The sequence below is a fragment of the Charadrius vociferus genome, unplaced genomic scaffold (assembly GCF_000708025.1).
Source record: "Charadrius vociferus isolate BGI_N301 unplaced genomic scaffold, ASM70802v2 scaffold255, whole genome shotgun sequence".
NCBI lineage: Eukaryota > Metazoa > Chordata > Aves > Charadriiformes > Charadriidae > Charadrius > Charadrius vociferus.
Genome location: NW_009648785.1, coordinates 4,287,775 through 4,310,695, shown reverse-complemented (window position 1 = coordinate 4,310,695; position 22,921 = coordinate 4,287,775). Strand labels below are relative to the sequence as shown.

The window sequence follows — 22,921 nt, the reverse complement described above, 5'->3', positions numbered from 1 at the left end:
GGCTGAGAGAACTGGATTTGTTCAGCACTGAGAAAAGAAGGCTGAGGGGAGACCTTATCACCATGTTCCAGTATTTAAAGGGTGGCTACAAAGAAGATGGAGACTCCCTTTTTACAAGAAGTCACATGGAAAAGACATGGGGTGATGGGTACAACTTACTCCTGGGAAGATTCTGTTTGGACACAAGAGGAAAATTTTTCCCAATGAAGACAATCAGCCATTGGAGTAATCTCCAATTAGTGGAGAAGTGGTGGATTCCCCATCATTGGACACTTTTAAGATTCAGCTGGACAGGGTGCTGGGCCATCTAGTCTAGACCGTGCTTTTGCCAAGAAAGGTTGGACCACATTATCCTTGACGTCCCTTCCAGCCTGGTATTCTATGATTCTGTGATTCTGTGAAATTGTCTACTTGCTGTTTGAATGTCTTCCTTGACTGACATGGGAAGCAATTGTGTATTTTTAAGGATTGTTTCCAAAGGTGCTGCTGCAGTCAATGAGTGACAAAATACTTACTATTCACTGATCATTTTAAGAACAGGTTTTGAAGGGGATCCCAGGATGTACAGGCCCTACATGCTGTGATTCCCAGAGATCCAATATACTTTTCCCATGCAGTGTTATACTGTTCCTGATATAAAAGGGCAGTAATAACACTTATGAAGCAGAAATGGTCTATTAGGCTTAATGCCCATAAGTATGTCATGTTAAAAAAACCATATCACTGAAGTTGAAAGCAAACATCTAATAGAGCTTTTCTATGCCTTCCTTTGCTAATTATCTTGGTATGAACTTCATTTTTTTCATGACTTCCCTGTCAGTGCTTTTCCTATACCTACATTTGTGCCAGACTGAAAGGAGAATTATCTTTTGCAATTCTGCAAGTGTTTTAGATGACTAATCCGCTGGGACACTTAGCCTGTGTCAGGAGCAACTTTCTTAAGCCTAGGTTTTCCAAAACAAATACTGTATTTAACCTGAGGTGCTATGAGTGAAGACGTGTTGCCCTCAGAAGATGTTTCTAAATCGTAACAGAAGTAAAGCAGCAGCTCATTTACAGGCTGTTTGTTTAGGAGTAACACCTGAGAAATCACTAAAGCAATTGACTGCCTCAGACTGGGAGATTGGTTCTGGATCTGTCATTGGCTTCACCCAGCTGCTTTTTCTAAACTTCCTGCAACTTTTCATTACCTTGTTGAAAATACTGGAATTAATCACCTGAAGAAGTACTAAAAAACTCCATTTATTTTCTTTTAAAATAAATTGCTCTTTGCTTAATCTGTGACTCCAATTTCTCTGTCTACTGTCTTTTCAATAATTTGTGCCCCACTACCATTAGTAGTTTTTCGGTCTTGACAAAGATGGATTTCTTTAGACAGATAAGTTGCTGTTGCTTGTTCTTATCAGTAAACAGTCTTCATATATACTGAAGTTTAGCAGGCTTAGGGATAATATTAACCTATGTAGTAAACATGCAGACATTGTTCATACAATGTTTTTTTTTACTTTTTCTATTAAAAGTAAATCGCTTAGAGTATAACTAGGAAGAAAATATATTTCATTTTTTTCAGTACTACTTAAAAGTTATGATCTGATTAGTCTAAAACCTTAATCCTTAATTAAAGCATTAGAAAATGGGGGTCTGTTTCATCTTAATGTAGATAGCTAGATAGGAAAAGATAAAATGCCAGTGTTGACAATAAAACAAGCATAGAGTGATTTGCATAGATGTCCCTGCCCAGAACACAATATAAAAAATTATCACAATTGTTGTATAAAACGCATTTATCTTACTTGATTTCAGAGTGTCATGAACATGATGCATGTTATAAGTATTCCATACTCCTTAATGAAAGTGAATCCACTGTCATGGATACAAAAAGTCTGTCAATACAAAGGTAAGGAACAAGAATACACAAAAGTATGCTTGATAGTCAAAATCAAAAGTACAAATTGATAATACAGCTGTATAATTTTTATATGGGGTATTAGTAATCTTCCCATTCTTATTGCAGCAAAAGTTGCCTGTGTAAAATCCAGAGACATGCACTGGGCGTTGGTGGCACATCGAGATCAGAGAGACATCAACCTTTCCTCACTGCGTATGCTCATAGTGGCTGATGGTGCAAACCCATGTAAGCTATGCTTCTGCAGTCCACTAGAGAATATGAGTTGTTTTCTGTCTTCATTTAGACTTTCAATTGTCAGTCACCTTCGCTAAAATATTTGCGAAGTATTGGGTTTGTCTATTGCAAACTATATGATGTTTATGGAAGCAGTAATTAATTTTGGATTTCTTTCAAATGTATTTTTCTTTAGCTAATCCTGAAGCAAACTTGATATTCCACATAATGTAAGTTGCAGTAAATCCAGTCTTGTTTAACAAGACAGTCATGTATAAAGACTGAAGTAAATCACCTTAAGCTATAGAAAGGGTCAGAACATTTCTTCTGAACAGTGGCACTCAGAGGCAGAAGTACCTGAGAAATTTAGGGGAATACTTATACTACTCTTGAGAACCACATCTGGATCACTTCATGGCAGTTAATAGTATGAACTGTTTTCTCTATATTATTTAAGATACCAATATGTAGGCGTTCTGCTTGTTTGTAGTAGTTTCCCTTGAGTTTCTGAATTAAATCTTTAATTTGCCTCATCCTAAAAAAGAAAAATGTAATTAAATTCATACTGTAAATCTAACAGCATTGGCTTTTCTATGTAAGCACAGTGAAAAGAATTTATGCTCAAAAATTATTCTTTATTCACTGTATGCACACACAACTGTATATACATATATATAGTAGTAGCAGCTATGACTTCCCAGTGAACATGGGTCCTTTTTAAATTTTTTCTCCCAAAACGCCTGTATATTCAATAGTAAGTTTGCAGTTTGAATAGCATCACTTTAGAAATCAGTTTATTTTTCTCCTCTGATTTTTTTTTTTTTCACTCCAGGGTCTATTTCTTCCTGTGATGCATTTCTCAATGTCTTCCAAAGTAAAGGTCTAAGACAGGAGGTCATTTGTCCCTGCGCCAGTTCACCGGAAGCTCTCACTGTGGCTATTCGAAGGTACTGTGTTACACCAGTGGAAGTAGACCCACTGTAGAATACATGTAGTAATTTGAAAAGAAATTAAAAATTTATTCAAGTATGAATCTGCTTACTTAATTTCTGAATGGCATTTTTAGTTCTCATTTTGTTTATGTCCAAAAAGACATACAAGAAGAATTTGTAAAGTAATAATTTAACTTTAGAGTGCTTTATAATATAGTTCCCATTTCTGTATTTTTTTCTAATTTTAAATGAAATAGACTGAAATGCAAAAGCTAATTCTGTAAAAAAAAGTGGAAAAATGCCACCATAAGCATAAAATTAATTAAAATATGGGAATTTAACTGGAATTGCTATCGAGGAAAATCATGCCGTAAAGTAGTCTGCTTAAAGAGAATTATGACATTCTGCAGGTTGTTTTTGGCTGACTCGCACTTTTTAACCATTCATAGACTCTCAGTAATCATCTGGAAATGCCCTTTGAGTCTGGGGGATTTGTGCCTAGAAATAAAATGGATAAATTCTAATAAAACTATTAAGCCTTATGTACATGAATGTCAGTATGCAGCAGTCACCTGTTAGGAGAGTTGTAGCACACAGTAAATGGCATAGCTGTTGTCTGTTTTGGCAGAGTTTTCCTAAGGCTGTACCTTGAACAGTAGGTACTTTGTTTTTAAGTTCAGATTTCTGCAGCCATTTATAATTGTTTCATATGTTAAAATGTACAGTATAAAACTGTAAAGCACTGTAATAGCATTAAGTAAAATACTTCCTGCCGCAAAGTTTAAAATACACTGTCCAACTGAAATTTAACTAGATTTTCAATTAGCTTTCCAACAAAACACCACAGGAAGAAAGACATGAGGCCAAGAGCGTGGTTGACTTTCAGCCACCTCATTATTAACTTAAAACATCTGAAAGCTATCCATTAGGGACTTATCCTGTCCAGGTTATTTGTCTTTCTGTGAACTACAGGATCTCAGAGAGCCCTTCATTCAGCTCCACCAGCCTGTTCTCAGCTTTATACCAAGGAGTACGTTGTTTTTCCCCTTGTGTTGGGTTTCCCTGCCATAGGCTCTGCAGACCTTCACTCCCTTGGAATGAGCTCTTGCTTGTAAGCGCAGAGAGGAGGTGGAAGAGCAGCGGACGTTGCTTGTGCTGAGCACTGATTAACGGGAGAGAGTTTTCATTTCCTGTGCTCGCCCTGGAAAATCTGCCCCAGATCGCAGGTTAGAAAGTGGGAGAACTCGCTGCATCCCAACGTACTGAGGCTGGTGTGCCCTTTCTAGACTTACTTGAACTCTATGCTCGCAGCCATCTGAAGCACTAGAGATTAAATTTCAAATGAACTAGCATTGAGAGCTTACATTAAAAAAAAATATTAGCACATAAAATAGTGGATAATTCAAAAAAAAAAGGCATTTTTATCTTCAGTGCCTCGCTGTGTAATTACAGAGCAGTTCTTACTATAGTGAATGTTGCTGAACACGTATCTCCTTTTTTTGAAGTCTGTTTAATGGTAGGATAATACCAGCTGAACTTGGGAGCTTTAGTATTTTTCATTTTATTCAGGCCATCTCCACTGACAGTAAAGTCATTATCATACAAGCTCCAAAGAGTTACAGCTGAAGTATGCATTAAAATGACTCCCCGCAGAGCACAGATCCAGAGAGCTCCTGGTTAATGCTCCAACTCTTTCAAAATCTGTGGTGTATTTTTACTGATCTTCCTACAAGGAAGAGTAACACAACCAGTTTTCAGTTGAAATACCCTCATAGTTTAGAAAAAGACAGTCACTAACAGACTAATAGCTACTTTAGCCTTAGAGCTGAATCAGGAAGCCTAATATTTAAAGGAATGTGTCATGCAAATAATTCTTTATGATATTCCCCTTTGCTTTATTGCATATGAGTCTGAACCCACTTGCTTAAGGGAGTGCAAAAGTTTAAGTACAGTTCTCTTCCCGTTTAAATGACTGGAGAAAAATAATGGTAAAATAGATTGTACCTGTAAATGGTAGTGGTAATGGTTCTCAAAGTTCTCTACAGCTACACAGTATGAACAAATCAGCTTTGAAGAAGATGCTCATTGTCCCTGTTTCACGGTTTGGGAAATTAAAGGGGTAGGTTTGTCTGGTGGTTTAAGCTAAATTTACTTAGGATATGAAGTCGGTGGAATTATACCTTTATTTAGTTGCTCCTACCTTAATCGAAGGATATTTCTTTGTCTAGGAAGCAGGATTCTAAATCCAGTATTAGAAATACTGAACGTGTAAAGAAAATTTAAAATGTGAACTTTAAAATAAATCATAAATACATTGGAAATGGGTTATTTATATCTCATCTTCTTTCCAAGTGATTTCTGTCCTGCTTGGCAGAGATACTTGTTTTAGGGATGTTCCCATGTAGATGTCGTGCACAGGACAAAATAAGATGCCATATATTGCAGGATTGTTGCTGACAAGATACTTTCTAAGAGGATGTGTAGGTGCTGTTAGGTGCTTAGCTCCCCACCTCACTTCTCCATCTGGGTCCTCTGACTGTATTCCCTTTCGGTGTCAGATAGCTAGTTGCCTGCATGAGGAGACTCGAGCATGGTTAACTGGTGTCTCATTCAAGGATCCCTCAGGCTACCAGGATACCAGAAGTACTTTGAAATAACAGTGCTGAAGTGCCCATCTTGCTAACAAGTGCACTTCTTGCTAACATGGGCAATGCTGGTATCTCAACCCAGGCCACAACAAGTGCTGACAAGTCCCCCAACATGAGCCAAGAGGCTTCATGCCTCCAGCTTCCCTCCCTTGCACCCCTGTCCCGTAGGCAGCTGTGCCCGCTCTTCTTTTTAGCAGCCTGATCCCAAGGATCTCTTCCAAGCTAGACAATTCTATGATTCTATGATAAGTAATGCAAGAAAGTGCATGTGCTGAAAGTCTAGCTGGCCAGTGCTCCAAGAAGGCTGTGAGAAGCTGTGTGTGCCTGCAGGAGACCTTTCTTCTCATGAGCAGTAAAATGTGTGTTTTGGGGAGCAAGGATGTGAGGAAGTTGATCAATAATGTCACTGAAAGTTCCTTTTACATGATGGGAATGTTATTTATCACAGCTGCTTGTTTACTAGCACCATTTGTTATGCTCTAATGCATTTTCAAGCGTGCCCACATCCTTCTTTGTTGACAATGTCACTTGAGAAATATGCCTCGTAAAACCTATTAATTGAAATTTATAGTGCCGATCACTGCAAGGCTTACGTGAGCATAATTGGCTAAGGCCCATCTAGTATTTCAAGCACAGTAGAGGAGAAATGTCATATAAAAGGACATTATCTGTTAAAAAATAGTTGTGTTATGATGGAGTATTTAGGAAAAATGCAGAATCTTGAACTAAGTATTGCCTGGTTTATTCATCTTGAAAATAGCTGGAGTCTGGCTGCTCTACATGGATGCATTATCCACACTCAAATCAGCATCACATTAACTTCCAGTTTTGCATTTTAAAATGCAGGACAGTATGAGAATCTGTCCAGACGTGAAAAGCCCTGACACATTCCCCGACTTAATAACTTGCATACGTCAACATTCATTTGCTCAAGCTACACTCTACATAGGTATGACTGCATCCACTGATACAACAGGCGGTTTTATATTGAAACAAGTTGACAGGCAGCTTGTGCTGATGCTGTGGAATTGTGCAGTGTGTCAGCAGTGAATCTGAGCAAACTGAGGCGTTACGTAGAGGCTGCATCCACAACATTTTGACCATGACTGATGAAGGTGTAATTTGTTTCAATTCTCATGTGGTAAATTAGAATAGGAAGAATTCAATTATATGCACTAAAATAAAGATGGTAAAGTCCTTGCAGCTTCCACAGGTACTTGGCACTGAATCTATTACAACCTGATTTCTTCTGTTCAGTAATTTTAAATGCTTAAGTATTGAGAGTGGGAAGTCATATCTGTGATTTAAACACAGCATACTTCTATTCTAATCTTGGCTTTGATACCAGTGTGTTAGAGTTAGGCTTTTAGCCTAGCAGGTGAGGTTGGCTTCCTAGTTCTAGGCTGCCTCAATATAGTTAACATATAGAGAGTTTATCTAGTTATTTACTGATCAGTTCCTAATTGGGAAGAGGGAGAGAGGGAGAGGGACTTTTTACAAGGGCATGTAGTGGTAGGATGAGGGGTTATGGCTTCAAACTGGAAGAGGGTAGATTTAGAATAGATATTAGGAAGAAATTTTTCACTATGAGGGTGGTAAGACACCGGAACAAGTTTCCCAGGGAAGTTGTGAATTCCCTCTCCCTGGAGGTGTTCAAGGCCAGGCTGGATGGGGCTTTGAGCAACCTGGTCTAGTGGGAGGTGTCCCTGCCCATGGCAGAGGGGTTGGAACTAGATGATCTTTAAGGTCCCTTCCAACCTAAACCATTCTATGATGATTCTATGATGATGATTCTAATATTTAGAGTGCAGTATCCTTCCACATCATCTGCACTGCCTTTCAGTGGTGCCCAGTGATAGGACAAGAGGTAATGGGCACAAGATTGAACATAGGAAGTTCCATTCTTAACATGAGGAGGAACTTCTTTACTTTGAGGGTAGTGGAGCACTGGAACAGGCTGCCCAGAGAGGCTGTGGAGTCTCCCACTCTGGAGACATTTAAAACCCAACTGGACACTGTCCTGTGCAACCTGCTGTAGGTGACCCTGCTCTGGCGGGGGGGTTGGACTACATGATCTCCAGAGGTCCCTTCCAACCCTGACCATTCTGTGATTCTGTGATTTTTAAAACACAGCAAAGGGTCTTTACTTGGGTAATCAAGCAATCTTTATAGATCTATCTAAAAATTAAATACAAGCTGTTTTGGGTAAATGTTAGGTGTTATTTTCATCTCTGCAGCCCCATATATGCGGGTGGCTACTGAATGGGAGAGTTGACAGACATAGTTACTCAGAAATGACTGAAAAACATGATCTGTCAGGTCTAGTAGGGGAGAAAGAAGGTGAAATCTTAAAATCTGAAATAGAGGAGGACTTGCAACAGTAGTCCATTAAGAATAAGTAAATGCTTACGTCTGCCTGCTGGTGAACTGATGTTATAACCCATGGTTGCAGGCCAACAGATGACAGCAATCAGCCACCAGGCAGAGGAGTTCTGTCCATGCATGGTCTCACTTATGGAGTGATTCGAGTGGACTCTGAAGAAAAACTTTCTGTTCTGACTGTCCAGGATGTTGGCTTAGTGATGCCAGGAGGTAAGGAACTCTCTTTGAAACTTACTATGATTCATCAGTTTAAGTAATTAGCTGTAGATAGTCATAGGTGGGCATACTGCACTGTTAGACAGCAAGCTTTGGGATTAGAACATGTGTACTTGAAAACATTTTAATCCAAAAGTATTGCTTTGTAAAACTTCATGGTTTGGAAATCCCAAGATTTCTTCTCTCTGTTTACTTCAGTGGATGTCTTTACTTGCATTAGTGATGTGCTTTAAACAACCTGTCACCACATCAGAACATCCATTCCTTAACTGTGAGATACTGGTACAGAAAATAAGGAAGTTGGATTCCAGTGTCTGGAGGCTATAAATATCCATAAGCCCGACCGAGATGAGACTCAGTAGTGAAAGTTTTCATAACCTATGCTAAGGATCAACAATATTGCTATCTGAAGCCTTGCAGAATGTTTTTCCAAAGATCTTGTGCTATCACACAGATATTAGAAAGAGAAGGTATGACTGAACAGTTCCTCCTGATAAATTCAAACTGAAACCAGTGCTTCTAAAGATGAAGATAAGATTTTTTCATGAGAGCTAGATTTTAAATGAAATGTTATAGAGACAAGAAAAGGATAATACTGTAGTTTTTCATAAAAGAACGTCTGTTATGCACCAAAGGAATAAAACATAATGATGCATCTTATAAAATTTCAGTTGAACAACTTAAAATCAAGGAAGATTGGTTGTTGTCTAATAGTTATTGTATCAGATACTATTATAGATGTGCCATCTTACGCTTCATACTACATTCTGATTGTTTTAATAAAAGTACACGCTCCCGTTTATCCTCAGAGTGAGAGAAAGGTCATTCAAGATTCTTTACATTTGTACTTAAAAGACATGCTGATTCATTCCTGGTCTCCTTTGTTTATCATATCCTCTTTCCAACTGCAAAATCTACACATGCTGGACTGCAACTCCAGAGATTATAGCTAAAGCAGCATACCTGTTTCTTACTCACATGGCTGACACGTAAAACAGTGCTGTTTCCTCAGACCAGTGCTTTCTAATCCCTCCCGTTCAGCTCCTGCTGTCTCTGCAGTCCTGTAAGACTGGTGAGAGGGAGTCTGAGCTCTGATAAATTCTTAGTAAAACAACGATACTAGTCTGCTAGAATATCTTGATCTTTCATACGGTGTTACTTGCTACTTTGTGAGAGGCGGATCTCCTGGTTGCTTGCCCCCCTATATATATATAATTATTATCAAGAACTCCATTAGGGTATTTCATTTTGCACTGACTGCGGCAAATCTGGTCTTCAGTATGCAAAACTGGGAGCACAGTCACATTTCGCAGCAATATTACAGATCAACTGAAATTTTAGAAAGCAAGGCAAGTTAGGTTTTGCTGTCAGTGTATAGACTGAGTTTACATAAAGATCTTTGCATTGTTTTTATAAATACTATTTATAATATAAATAAAATGTGATAATGTTGAACACCTTAATGTTTGAGAAACTGGTTGTAGAAGTTAGACTACATATAATTTATTTGTTTATTCCAACTCCACCATGATGCCTTTCCCACAACATTTATGTTATTCTGTAGTTCATTTTATAATTTTTTTAAAGTTCTTTGCTCTCCCTCTAGCTATAATGTGTTCAGTGAAGCCAGATGGAATTCCTCAGCTGTGTAAAACAGATGAAATAGGAGAACTTTGTGTATGTGCTATTGCAACGGGTACATCATATTATGGACTCTCGGGCATGACTAAAAATACTTTTGAGGTAAGCTTACCAAAAAATGCTATATAAAATACTCACTTTTTAACTTTTTCTATTTTGATATAATATTTGACATAAATATTTGATAGTAGTAATAATGAATGCTTGTGGATTGGGACCTGTAGTCTAGCCAGATAATCTGCACTGAAGCCCATTTCATTGAGTGCAGTAGTAGATCTTTATGTAGGTTTAGTTTTGGCTCTAAAGAGCTTTTACTTTAATTTTGAAAGAAGATACCAGGGGCTGAAACAATCAGAAGGAAAGCAGAAAGAAAGAGTTCAAAAGTTAACACTATACAAGTCTATGAGCTAGCTACATGCAGAATTTGATGGTTGCAAACAGTAGGAAGGCTGCTGAGTATCTTTAAAAAGCAGTTTCCAACATTTCCACAGCGCAGCCAGCATTAAAGGCTTGCATTTATACAGAATCCTGACAGAGGTAGTCTTCAAGAGGTATCTGAATAGCAAAGATACCTTTTCCTAATTAGTCCCCAGTTTGAATTGCCTTAGGTGAAAGCCTTTTTGCTTTGTGGAATCTGTTTTCCAGTAGGCTTCAGCTGCAGTGCAGACAGCTGTATTGATAGCTCTGTTGTACCTGCTCATTTGTTACCGTTAACTTCTGCTGAAGACAGTATGAAAGGCTGAAGAAATCAGAGAAATACTAAAAAAGTTGAGCTGAGATTTGTATTAAGTGCTGATCCTTTTCTCTTTTAATATTTGAGAAGAAAGTTAAGAAAAATACATTTACATTTCCCTTAACAAATGCTCTGATATTACCGTTTTTAATAGACCAAACATGACTAGTATCTCCTGCAAAATGCAGATCTGAATGCTGTAAACACTATACATTAAATAATTAATGGAGACTAGTGAATACAATTCTACATCCTGTTATTGAAGCCAGGAATCCTACTATGCTAGTGTGATCTGAAATTTGTTGATAGCTGATTACTGTGCTACAAGTACAATTGGCAATACTCAGTGTGAATCATAATCCTGGATTTCACGTATTTCAGGGTAGAAAGGTACTCATGTTCATTTTGTACTTGCTGTAATTGTAAAATCATTCATAATTCATAACTGAGTCTGCAGTTTAACAGCATATTTAGACTGATTTAGACTTATTCCTAATGCTAAGCAAATAAATTGGTAGTGAGTGAGCAGGACCATTCATTTTTAAAGTTAAACATGTTCTTAGAAGCCCTCTCCAAGTGGGCCTCTTTTCTGTTTTACTGTGTAATTCATGTTGCAGGTATTAGAGAATGAAAGAGTTTTGTGTTCCTGAAATGAATTATGGCTGAGGATGTATAAGCATTAAATCCATTCAATAAGAGTCACCCATGGGCATCTGGCAGCAGAATTTGACCTTTCTTTTTAGATGAGCTTTGAAGGACACTATATAGCCATGGTCTTCCAGTTGCCATCATCTTAAATAACTTGCCTTTAGACTATTTTAGTTTAAAGAAGCAACAGCAGGAAAGTGTGGTTGTGTCAGAATGCAGCTTAAAGTAGCTCATGTGCCAGAAGGATAATGCTGTGCTAGTTAGGATAGAAAAAATGATAGAAATCTATCCTGTGGAGTTTGTGTCTAGTATTCAGACATGTAGAGAGGCTCTGTATTGGGCTGTTTTTTCAATTTTAGGCATGCTACAGAAGGCATTATCGCTGATATTGTGGGGACTTAATTGACCTTAGATAAAAATGTGGTCAGCTGCAAAGTCATTAATGTATAGTACCTTAAAATAGCTTCACTTCTGGCCTGCTTATTTCTCTATACTGTGCTGCAAATGAGCATGAGGCACTGCAAAGAACCTCTACTGTAATGTTTACAATTCAATCTCTCTGTTACTTATACATAGCACCTCAGGTTAGCTGCACTCTGCAGAGCTTTTATTTTTTTAAATACTGTTTATCTTGATTTTTTTTTTTTTAAGGTCATAAATGATTTACAGAGCCATGGTTAGGGAAAATGTGTATGGAACTTGCTGGAACTCAGGTACAGAAAATTTCACACACTAGTCCAGGAGTTTCCTGACACTCCCTTTATGGTCAGTGAAGAGTAAAGAGCATCACCAGTGACCTATTTACTTCATTCCAGAAGAGCCATCTGAGAGAGCAGGCCTGAAATATTTTGCAGCATGATCTCTGTGTATAGAATTGAAGACCTGTATTTCTCTGTCTTACAGGTGTTTCCTATGACCAGTTCTGGTGGCCCTATCACTGAATATCCTTTTATAAGGACCGGACTACTGGGCTTTATAGGACCGGGTGGACTTGTCTTTGTTATCGGCAAAATGGATGGTTTGATGGTTGTCAGTGGAAGAAGACATAATGCTGATGACATTGTAGCAACAGCACTGGCCGTGGAACCAATGAAATTTGTCTACAGGGGAAGGTTTGATCCTTTCTTTTCTTACGTTATGTAGAAATCCTTATTTTACTTAGACCAGGTGTAAGTGACCCAAAATGCTTTCAGAAAGTGGTACCTAATGTGCACTGTGGTTTCCCTCCATTGCTGTGTTCATATTGCTAGAACCCCGAGACAGCAGAGGTGGTGTGATTTGGGCTGGGCTGGCCACTAAAGCGAACAACGGTGTTGAGACAGACTTTAGATACTAAGATCCGAAACTGTAATTATTAAAATTTCCTCGTGAACAGCTGGTTAATTCTGAAGGTGTTGACTCAACAGGATAGTTTCTGTCTGAGTTGAACATGTCCAATATGCCTAACACTGAAGTTCTTGAACATGACAGCGGCTCCTTGTGTGGCCTCCCTAATGTGCTGAAACAGAGCAGGAAACACGTAAAACTTCTGAAGAGCCTAATGCAGTAACATGCTCTCAGACTTGATCACATGGCAGACCTCTTATAAATGGTGTTGCAATTACTTTCTTCTAAGATGGGGCCAAAGAAGGTGCTTGTGCTGGCTGTTACATAACAGCCTAACAACAATCTTGGTGTGACCCAAATTCAGTGCTTTTCTTATCCCAAGAAGGTTTACTTCTCCAACCCTGCTGTGACGTTATGCCTGTATTTACATGATTCTAGAACAAAGCCCCCTATTTCTCCTCCAGGAATTATCCAAAACTGTTCTTCTTGCCATTACCCCATAAATAAAATACTAATTGATGCACCAGTTGTCTGAGTAATAAATAACAAAATCATAGTTATGGAGGATTAACTTAGAAGACAGGTTTTTCCATCTGTCCTGGCACTAAATACTCTTCTCTCCTTCTCTTCTATAGAATAGCAGTGTTTTCAGTGAGCGTGCTGCACGATGAAAGGATAGTTATTGTTGCTGAGCAAAGGCCAGATTCCACAGAGGAAGACAGTTTTCAATGGATGAGTAGAGTTCTTCAGGTAATGCTGTTTGTGTATGTTTGGAAGCTATTTGTCCTCCTTTATATTCTTTTTATTGATCTTTCAGGCCCCCGAGGTAACTGACATTTGTCTTTGAGTAATTGTAAGTCCACCTTCAGTTGCACTTGCACCTAATGAGCACAAAATTAGATTCTTCTGAGTGACAGTTCCTATCCGGGCTGCACATATCCAGAGAGTGATCCTTTTCCTAATCAAGGTGCTATAAGAAAACAGGGATGAATTGCAGTAAATAACAGCAAGGAGAGAGTAGCATATGGTTTATAAGGATATAATCGTTCATTACTTCAAAAGGGTAATGAATGAATGTGTTGTGTAGTCTTACTGTCAAAAAGCTACCTAAGTCTCTTACTAAACAGTTACTGGCACTGATATGGAGTTGACCGTGTCAAAAGTAGATACACATATGTGAGCTAGATCTCCAGTTATTTTTTTTTAATCAGTGGAAGAGAATTATGTGTTTCTAGTGCACCATGTTGATAGCTAAAAAAACCTGAATGAAACACAGCCTAAAAATGCCAATTTCTCTCCACTGAGATTAAAGGAAGTGATTGATTAGCTCAGATCTAGGTATCTACAGTGAGGTTATCTGCATAGAGGACACCTATTGCAAGGAATCCCATTCCAGCTGTCTGGTGGATCATGCAAGGCACGTACCACTGTGATGGAACCCACCTTGCTGGTGTTTTTCAACAGTTTAACCAGAAGATAGAAGCTACTAAATACTAAATAATTCTGATCATCTCCTTATATATAGCAGTCCAAGTTCAGGTAATGTCATTGCCATACTCAAAGGTTTTTCAACTCTTAACATCCACACACAAAAAATTAGATACTTTAGATAGCAGTCATCTTCCATCTCCTCCATCTCCATGGTTAAGCCAATTCTCACTCAAAAACAATAGGTTTAATGGAGATGTAGTCAAAGTAAGTCTGTTTGTTGCTACCTTGTGAAATGGTTTCAGCTCTGTCTACAGCTGGTCACCTGTTTCTTCCACTTCTCTTTCCTACCTTCCTTTCTGTCCTTCCTGAAGGACTCTTCTCACATAAATATATTGCAAACATCTTTTTTGCTTTACCCAAGAGCCAAAGAAAAAGATCCCACACAATTCAGAGAAGATGTTTTTATTCATTATTGCTTTGTCTGAATAAGAAAGGGAATCTGTCTACTGTATCCTTGAAGAAACTGAACAAATAAGTTTTCATTCATCTCAAGACAGGTTTATCTTCACTCTTGAGTTAAAAGATAGCTACATTTCATACAGCTAGAGGCATCTCATATTCACAGTAGATCTAAATTATTACTGAGAAAAGCTAGAACCTCTAGCTGGTCCATCACACAGAAAGCCTTTGAAGCACCTAGTAGCACCTAGGGCAACTATTGTAGGAAGAAAGGCTTTTTGATTGCCCATGCTTCAATAATTTTTATCAAGTAGCGAGCTTTTAAAGAAAAGGTTGAACCTCTGGACTTACACTTCCCCTGTTTTGTCAGCTGAGCGTTTTTGTGACTTTTACAGAAATCACGTGTTACACCATCATAGCCAGTAGAATTCAGTACTGAACACTGTGGGAGTCCTGTGTCAAGTTACTCCTGCCAAAAGTCAGTCCTGTTATTCTGACTATGATCAAGGCACAACAGTGTCTGAGCATGGTAGGCCATATATCAAAGTACACATATATGCGGCTGCTTTCATCACCCGTGTGCAACTCTGGCGTGCATCACTATGTGAACAAGAAGTTTCTGATTCCACTTCAGATGAGAGTGGAGATGGAGGACAGAATCCAGGAGCATGCGGGATGCTTTGTGCCTCCTTCCCAATCAGAGTTGTAATGACTGATGTCAGGAAGTGGTAACTGGTTGTATCTGAATCATCAGCTAGTGACGAGCAACATAACAACATCACACTTGTGTCATGAATCTCAATGACGTCCATGATAACAAACTCTACCAAATCGCTGCTCGTTTCTGATGATATTTGTGAGACTCGTCTGACACCCTGCGTGTGCTGCCCTGTGCCAGCCCGGCCCTACGCCGCCTGCTTCTGCTGTGCCTTGCTGTGTCTTTGCATCTCTTCCCTACAGTTAAGCTGCATTGATTTGCAGAACTACTTTCCAGTGGGTTGCACGTATTCTGAGTCTCCCTGACCCTTCCTGCTTCTCAGCAGAGCGCTGCAGGATGGTAGAGCTGCTGTACGTACAGGACTACGTTGGACTGCATCTGCGGGTTTTAGCAGAGGCATGGTTGGGAGGGAGTGGTCAGGCTGGGTATAGAGTTTCTTGAGAGTAGTGGAGGAGGACGGTATTTTAGTCACAGTGTGAGCGAAGATCCCAGGTCACCCAGCAGTTTAGTCAGATGGATCTTAGATACTCATTCATTTCCCAGGCTGCTGCAAACTGATCTGACCCTTCAGACAGAGTTGTGGTTCTTGTACCTGGCAGACTGGATGTTAGTTTTACCAGTGCCAGCACTCTGGCAGGACTTGACAGGACTAGGCAAAGCTAGGAGATCCACTGCGGAACTAGAGAGTGTCTGCCCAGAGAATTTTGTCAGTGAGATGTTTTCTTAGCTTGAACAATGTAGCAGTCTGGACTCTGTGTGAGTTCTGGTATCTCTAATCTGTTTTCTCAATGAAACAGAGGGATAAAGATTTCAGATACTCTTTTTACTTCTGGCTGGACAGAGTAATTTCAAAACCAAGCCATCTTGTCAAGGGGCATAAATGCCAGCAGTAGTAAAATTCACTGGTACTCTTCTCTCAGAATTTTAAGGCTCAGTTTGTCAGTGCTCATCCTTGTGAAACTAAGTCATTCACCGCTTCAGAAATGTGCCAAACTTGAAAGTGTGAAAGGTGACAATTTTGAATGACCCATGACATTTTATCAGACTTTGTGCTGCAGAGGTAGCTATCAAAGGAGACAGTTTGAAAGCCACTGGGGGACCATTATATATGACACCCCTCATCCCACCCCAGCTACGTATTGCTTTACATTCACTAGCTCTAGGAGCCACACTGTTTTTTGTTTGAATAAGAGTGGTTACTTGCCCTGTAACAGTTTTCCTTCAAGCTGATGTCAGGTGAGGATCCCATGATCTATTACTGCTTTTCAGAACCTACAAATAACATTACAATTAGGAGGTTTTGGTGGTTTTTGCCAGAAACATAAGACCTTGTGTGTTGGCTGTCATATATATCTCAGTATTGCTGGTCTTTCAGGTAAGGTGCCTGGAAACTAGCAGCGAGATCTTCGAATACTACCATGAGATCTACCACTACTAAAACTGCAATGTTTGTAAAATGAGTAACTGCTTTAGTATTCTTTCTTATGAAATTTTGTAATCAAATCAATAAAAAATGAAGCAAACAGAAGCAAAAAGCAAAGCATTACTTAGAGTCTCTGTAGAAGTAATCAGTAATTTACTGGTCTACACTTAAGTACATAACTATAAATGATTATTTGATTCTCAGAATATAGATTGTATCTTCAAGGCAGCAGACGTATGTGTTCACTTTTCTCAGAGTTAAAAATTAAAATGCAAGTTAAGTAAATTGTATTTTTGAACATTTACCTACTCATTAGAGATGCTGTCTGCAATTTGTTTTTCAGTCTGCATGGATGTCTGAAGTAATTTTTCTAACTCGCTGGATTTTTTGTTACCAATGTAAAGAAAATAACTAGTTAAAATGTGTATGGAATTAAAATCTATGTATGGTTATTCATAAATTACATAGATACTCTACGTTACAGATTTCTTGAAAGTGATGCAGTTTACTCCACTTGTCAGACAATGAACATGGTTACTGTAAGATTCAACAATGCTTATTTTTCAGGTTTTCATTCAACAGATTTTTTTCAAGTGAATAATTTTGTAGTTTTCCCTTATATTGTTGTCATTTCCCATTCCTGCCTGACAATTTTTTACACAGTAATCAGGGAGTGAAGCAGTTATTATCTTAGAAAAAAAATTAAAAATTCATAAGCTACATACATCAGTAGGTATATGGTGATGTACGTGCAACCTTTGAAATTTTTCTTTGCTCTGCAAGGTGGACTGGATGTTAAGTTGATAGGAATCCTTTGAACTTTAATTCTGAGAAGTGCGCAGGTTAAGATTAGTTTCACATGGGTTGTCAGCCCATCTTAGTAATAAATCTCCAGGATACGTGCTACTGACGTGTGCCTAAGAGGGATGCCTAGGTAGTATTTTTTTAATAGATTTCTGTGTATTTATCACCAGGTTTTTGTTTGCTTTTTTATCTTCTGGAATGAGTGTAATAACGTCAGTGTTACATTTCCGTCCACCTGTTCCCACTGAAAAGAACCTCCTTATCACTGACATTGCTGAAGTGCCTTTCCATTGCCAGTTAATTATTAGGGTTGTTTTATGCAGTAATTCAGAACAACATGTGCTTATTAGAATGATGAAAAATTAGCCTTTCATTAAAATCGACTTCCTGCTTTTTTTAGGCTATTGACAGTATTCATCAAGTGGGAGTCTACTGCTTAGCGCTCGTACCAGCAAACACACTTCCCAAGACGCCGCTGGGAGGAATACACCTGTCAGAAACCAAACAGCTCTTTTTGGAAGGATCACTGCATCCTTGTAATGTGCTGATGTGTCCCCACACATGTGTAACAAACCTGCCTAAACCAAGGCAAAAACAACCAGGTAAGATGAGTGAAGACAAAGCGACCATGACTTAATGCTGTGTGTTCATGGTACTATAGGGAGCAGAATCAAGTAACTGCTAATGCAGGTGAGAACCAGCTCGCTCAGCTGTTCCTGTTAAGTATTCCAGGTATGTTAAGGACATCGTTGGTTTTGGTAGAGGCACCTTCACAAAGAGTGCAAGGAAAAGTGCTCCAAAACCCGAAGTTCTGTAAAAATGAAGACATTTTTATCACTCTACAAGGCACTGTTGAGACCACATGAACTGAGACCAAAACAGAAAAAGATAAAATTTTAGCTTATTTGAAGGCTGAGTTTGTAAAGTAAAATAGCGAGGAAGAGGACTGTTGACACTAAATACCAGTGTTGGAAGAAGAGCAAATACTTAAAAACTGGCCATGAGTAAATAAAACACAAGAATGAGAATAAAGGTTTTTACCTGAGCAGGGTGGTTTTGGATTGTTCTTACAGCAGGTATATTTGAGGGAAAACCCTAACTAGTTTTAAGATGGTTCTTCAGAAGTTCTGCCACACTTTATGAAGAATATTGGACAAAATGGCACACCAAGGCACTGACTCAAGAGACCGAGAAAGCCCTGTAGCCTGCTGTAGTCCAGTCTCCGGTTACCCATGCCCCATCAACAAGAAAATTTTGGCAAATTTTTGACTTCAAATCCAATGCAGATTTTAGTACTCAGATTAATTTCGAGGATTTCTGGATCTGTAGCCTCAGGCTTAAGACCTGAATTGAGCTACATTAGACTAAGTGTTGGTTACTTTCCACTTTGAAAACCAGCTTGGAATATGAAGTGGTTTTACCCTCTGGATCTCAAATATGGGGACTATCCATCATGAATTCAGTGCAAGTTTGCCAAAACCAACAGCTTGTTTCTTTATTTAAAACTTTTTGACAAACATTTCAGAAATCAAAACCATAATCTCAGTTTGCAGATACCGGGAATGTCAGAGGTTAACAGCAACTTCCACTAACTTAACGAAAGCAATGAAGCCTTTGTTAAAGCCTTTGCCGTGCTCACTTCGATATTTCCTTGTTGCTGCTTCACAGAGTAATCACTGAATTAGGATCAGTGGACGTATTTATAGATATATTATGTGTACATTATATGTCACTATGGTAAAAGCAATGCCAGGAACACAGAAACCAAACTGGTAGCATCACATTCTCCCATTTTGCGTATTGTGACATACCCAGAGGACATCGCTTTCATCTTTTTAAAGCAGAGTAGTCTGTAGATGTTGTTTATTGTACATTATCTGGTTACTTAACCATCTCAGGTTTTGACACTTATACCACATACCATCACTGAGACAAAGCTTGGACATCATAGACTAGAAGGAAAGCTTGGTATCAGTTGCAGTTGATCAGCAATCCATGCTGGAGCACGAGCATAACATGAGCATAAATGGTATCTGCGAGACTGGTATTTTCCTCTAATAGCAGCAACAAAACATCAGTGAAATCCACCTCATGGAGAAGTGTCAGCTGTGACATCTTCCTTTCTTCTAAAGAATTATTTTTCTTCAGCCTCTACCTTGTGCTAAAGGGCTTGCATATATTTTATCATATGAACCATCTGCCTTCCTAATCCTTGTCACTTCGTGTCTATAGCATTACAGAATTGCTAATGCAGAAGCAACTTAGCCCAGGGAACAGAAGAGAGAAGTAATAGCGTTGTCCCTGAAGCCTGGATGCATCTCATCTGGTTTTAGGGACTTGAATGGACATGCCTAAATTAGGAGCTGAATTTTCCAAAGATTCCTCATATCAAGGCAGACAAGATGTGTCTTTGGCTATAGAGAGCCCATGCTAAATGGGTTCCTCAGTTAGATATATTTAGAGAGGATGAATCCTGGCCTACGTATCTTCCAGCTAATTCTGGTCCATCAACTAAAGTTTGTCTCAAGAGAGATGTGCTCAAGGTTTGGTGTTGTGGATATGTGAGCAAAATATCATGTAATACAAAATAAATAAATTGAATTTTCATCCACAAGCAAAGGATTTTTATTACACTTCACATATTTCTGCTTTATTCTAGAAATTGGCCCTGCCTCTGTGATGGTGGGGAACTTGGTCTCTGGAAAAAGAATTGCACAGGCCAGTGGTAGAGATTTGGGGCAAATAGAAGATAATGACCAAGCCAGAAAGGTAAGCTAAACTTTTCTGATATGGCTTATATTTAGCTAGTTAGCATCCATACACTTAGCAATACATAGATTGTATTATCGTTGTTGCAGAATTTATTGATGACTTTTTTAATTCACACTAAATATTTCAGAATCTCTTTTACAGAGAAATATAAAATAGACATGAGGGGGATCACTGCATTTCATTTGTATGAATTTCGTTCTATAAGTTTACATGGGACAACAGAACAAACATGGTAGATAGTGTTAATGGGGCTTCTACCAGAAATCACCCTCTATCTTTTTTACCAGTCCAAGTGGAGTCCAGGGAATATTGTTTGCATATATGGTCCTGACCTTATTTGCTGTTATTTTTATCCTGTAAAATTAAGTTGGAATTCAGCTATTTTGGGTTTATGTGGGTTATTAAATTAGTAAGTTCTAAGCTGTATAAATATTTATGTATAGAAAGAAAAAGAGAGGAAGCTAAATAATTAAAATTGTGCTTAAATCCAGAGAGATCAGTAAGAACTGTTTTATTGCTTTGAAAGTATATGTAGTAATGTGTCATAATCCCAGCAGTGGCTTCAGTTCCAGAAAGGCCGCTGCTACCATGCAAAAGCACCTTGCTGTAAATATGTGTGATGACAAGAGAATTAATTCATGTTTAGCGCTTCTGGGTATTGATGTAAAATGTAGCATATACATAAGAAAGACATAGCTAAACTAGCAAAAATAGTTATCATCTGGTTTTTAAAGATGAAAAGTTATTTAGTGTCATGACTATCACTCTGCTTTGTTTTAGTTCCTCTTCCTCTCAGAAGTGTTGCAGTGGAGAGCTCAGACCACTCCTGACCATGTGCTTTACACTCTGCTCAACTGCAGGGTAAGAAGCTCAGACCTTACTCTGACAGGCTGCGGTATGGAAAATGGCACTCTGGTATTTCAGCTGCACCTGCTTGTGCTATGGCTGAACGCGACCTTTCTGTTTCTTTTCCCATTAATACTCAGCTGTTGTATTTAATGTTCACTGAGGCAGAAAGGAAAAGAGAATAATCATTGCCAGTTGTCAAAATATAGATTGCTTTTGTATCAGACAGTGTGCCTTACACATTTCTCATTTCTTTTTCTACAACATATATGTTGTGGGTGAGCTGACACTGCAAATCTATTTCAATACTGATCATTCGTATACCGAAGAATAATATTTAATACTGCTCACCATCCTGATTTCAATTTTGAAAAGCAAAGGCTTGGCAAAATCAAAGCATTTTCCCTAAGTAAAACAATGATTGTTGGTTCTGAGACTTAACCATCTGGGGGAGGTGTGAGAATGGGGAAAGGAGGTGAAGACAAGACGAGGTATGTCCAGAATCCAAGGAGGTCTGCAGAGGATCACTAATAAATCTCTCTGCATAGCCTACATGAGGTGCCAGCCCGGCACAGCATTTCACTGCTTATCAAAAATGAATTAATGTGTGTCACGTGGTACAGAACTTGGCTTTACTAAGAGTCAGTGATTACAGACTTCCTAGATGATTGTAGATGACAAACTGATAATTCCCAAGGCCAGTGTACAGAATGAAACACTGTACCACCACGGTGCATCTAGGCACATCTGTCAAAACAGGGTGATTTAGGCAGTGTGTGAGGGTCTCTAGGAGAGGAGGGGCATGGAATATTGCTGTTCCTCTGGGCTATCTGGAGTAGCTGGTGTTGCCTCAGCACATGTGGTCCCTACACAACTGGATGGGTTCTTAAACCTCCAGTAATTTGTGAACCTCTGAGAAATGACCACTTACTGTATTTACAGGATATGCTTCCCCAGCCCATACTACAGTGCTGGCACCGAAATTCAGGTTGAGGCTACCAATAAGTCATTAAATGACCTTCTTTGAATTCAGATTAATAGCTCATATTCTGTCAACATGTGCAACTTGACCGATAATAGTGAAGTGTAAGGTAGTTATCTGTGGCAAAGTAGAAAACTTGAGAGCCAGTGATGTTTATAGATTCAGTTTTACACCATTGAAATAGTGCATTGTTCTGTCCTATAAGTTAGGAGCTGAGATGCTGTGAGAAAGAGACAGTGATAGGTACTGTCCCATCTCCTCCACACAGGCTGTTGCTTTTGAGCTTTAAATAAAGCCAGACTTCCCATGCTGGCAGAAGGGTTCAAACAGTGGGAGGGAAGGGCACAATGTGCAAAACAAGGATTAACAAAATAATTTATCGTTCCATGGAAGTGAAAAATAAGTGAATTTTGAAATTCAGTTTCTCCACTACTCTCAGTGTGGAGTATCTTATCACGTGAAATTTGTTCGAGAGACTTAATGCTTTATGGAAAGATTTAATGCTTTATGGAAAGAAGTGACAGGTTTGGTGGGTTTAGCTTAGGCAAGTTTTATTACCCATTTTGAATTTTAGTTCTGGTCTGTAACTTTTCCCTTTTTGTCTTCCGTGCACATTGTCTGTACACTTTGTTCTAAAACATCCAGGCATCGTGCAGTGGATGACTAATAGAAATCCACTGAGATTAGTGTTTTCCTGTAACCCAAGCTTTTTGAGAATTTGGAATATTTCAAAATTAGCGCAGTGCATTGTTTTTAGTGTGTGTCATGAAGGATTGCAACACCTTTACATTGCAGGACACCTCGTATAAAAGACCCAAAGGGAATAGTTGCCTGGTGC

At 38.8% G+C, this 22,921-nt stretch overlaps 1 protein-coding gene across 2 annotated transcripts in view; it reads left to right on the top strand.

Annotated features, from left to right (window-relative positions):
- DIP2C (DIP2 disco-interacting protein 2 homolog C (Drosophila)) overlaps positions 1 to 22,921 on the top strand; it is a 149,197-nt gene that overhangs the window by 68,742 nt on the left and 57,534 nt on the right. For both annotated transcript variants that reach the window (XM_009886781.1, XM_009886779.1), the window contains 10 exons: positions 1,804 to 1,897; positions 2,015 to 2,134; positions 2,955 to 3,069; positions 8,155 to 8,294; positions 9,907 to 10,043; positions 12,226 to 12,434; positions 13,284 to 13,398; positions 17,884 to 18,085; positions 20,143 to 20,252; positions 21,036 to 21,116. In XM_009886781.1, the coding sequence (XP_009885083.1) occupies positions 1,804 to 1,897; positions 2,015 to 2,134; positions 2,955 to 3,069; positions 8,155 to 8,294; positions 9,907 to 10,043; positions 12,226 to 12,434; positions 13,284 to 13,398; positions 17,884 to 18,085; positions 20,143 to 20,252; positions 21,036 to 21,116 (1,323 nt within the window). The remainder of the gene's footprint in view (positions 1 to 1,803; positions 1,898 to 2,014; positions 2,135 to 2,954; positions 3,070 to 8,154; positions 8,295 to 9,906; positions 10,044 to 12,225; positions 12,435 to 13,283; positions 13,399 to 17,883; positions 18,086 to 20,142; positions 20,253 to 21,035; positions 21,117 to 22,921) is intronic.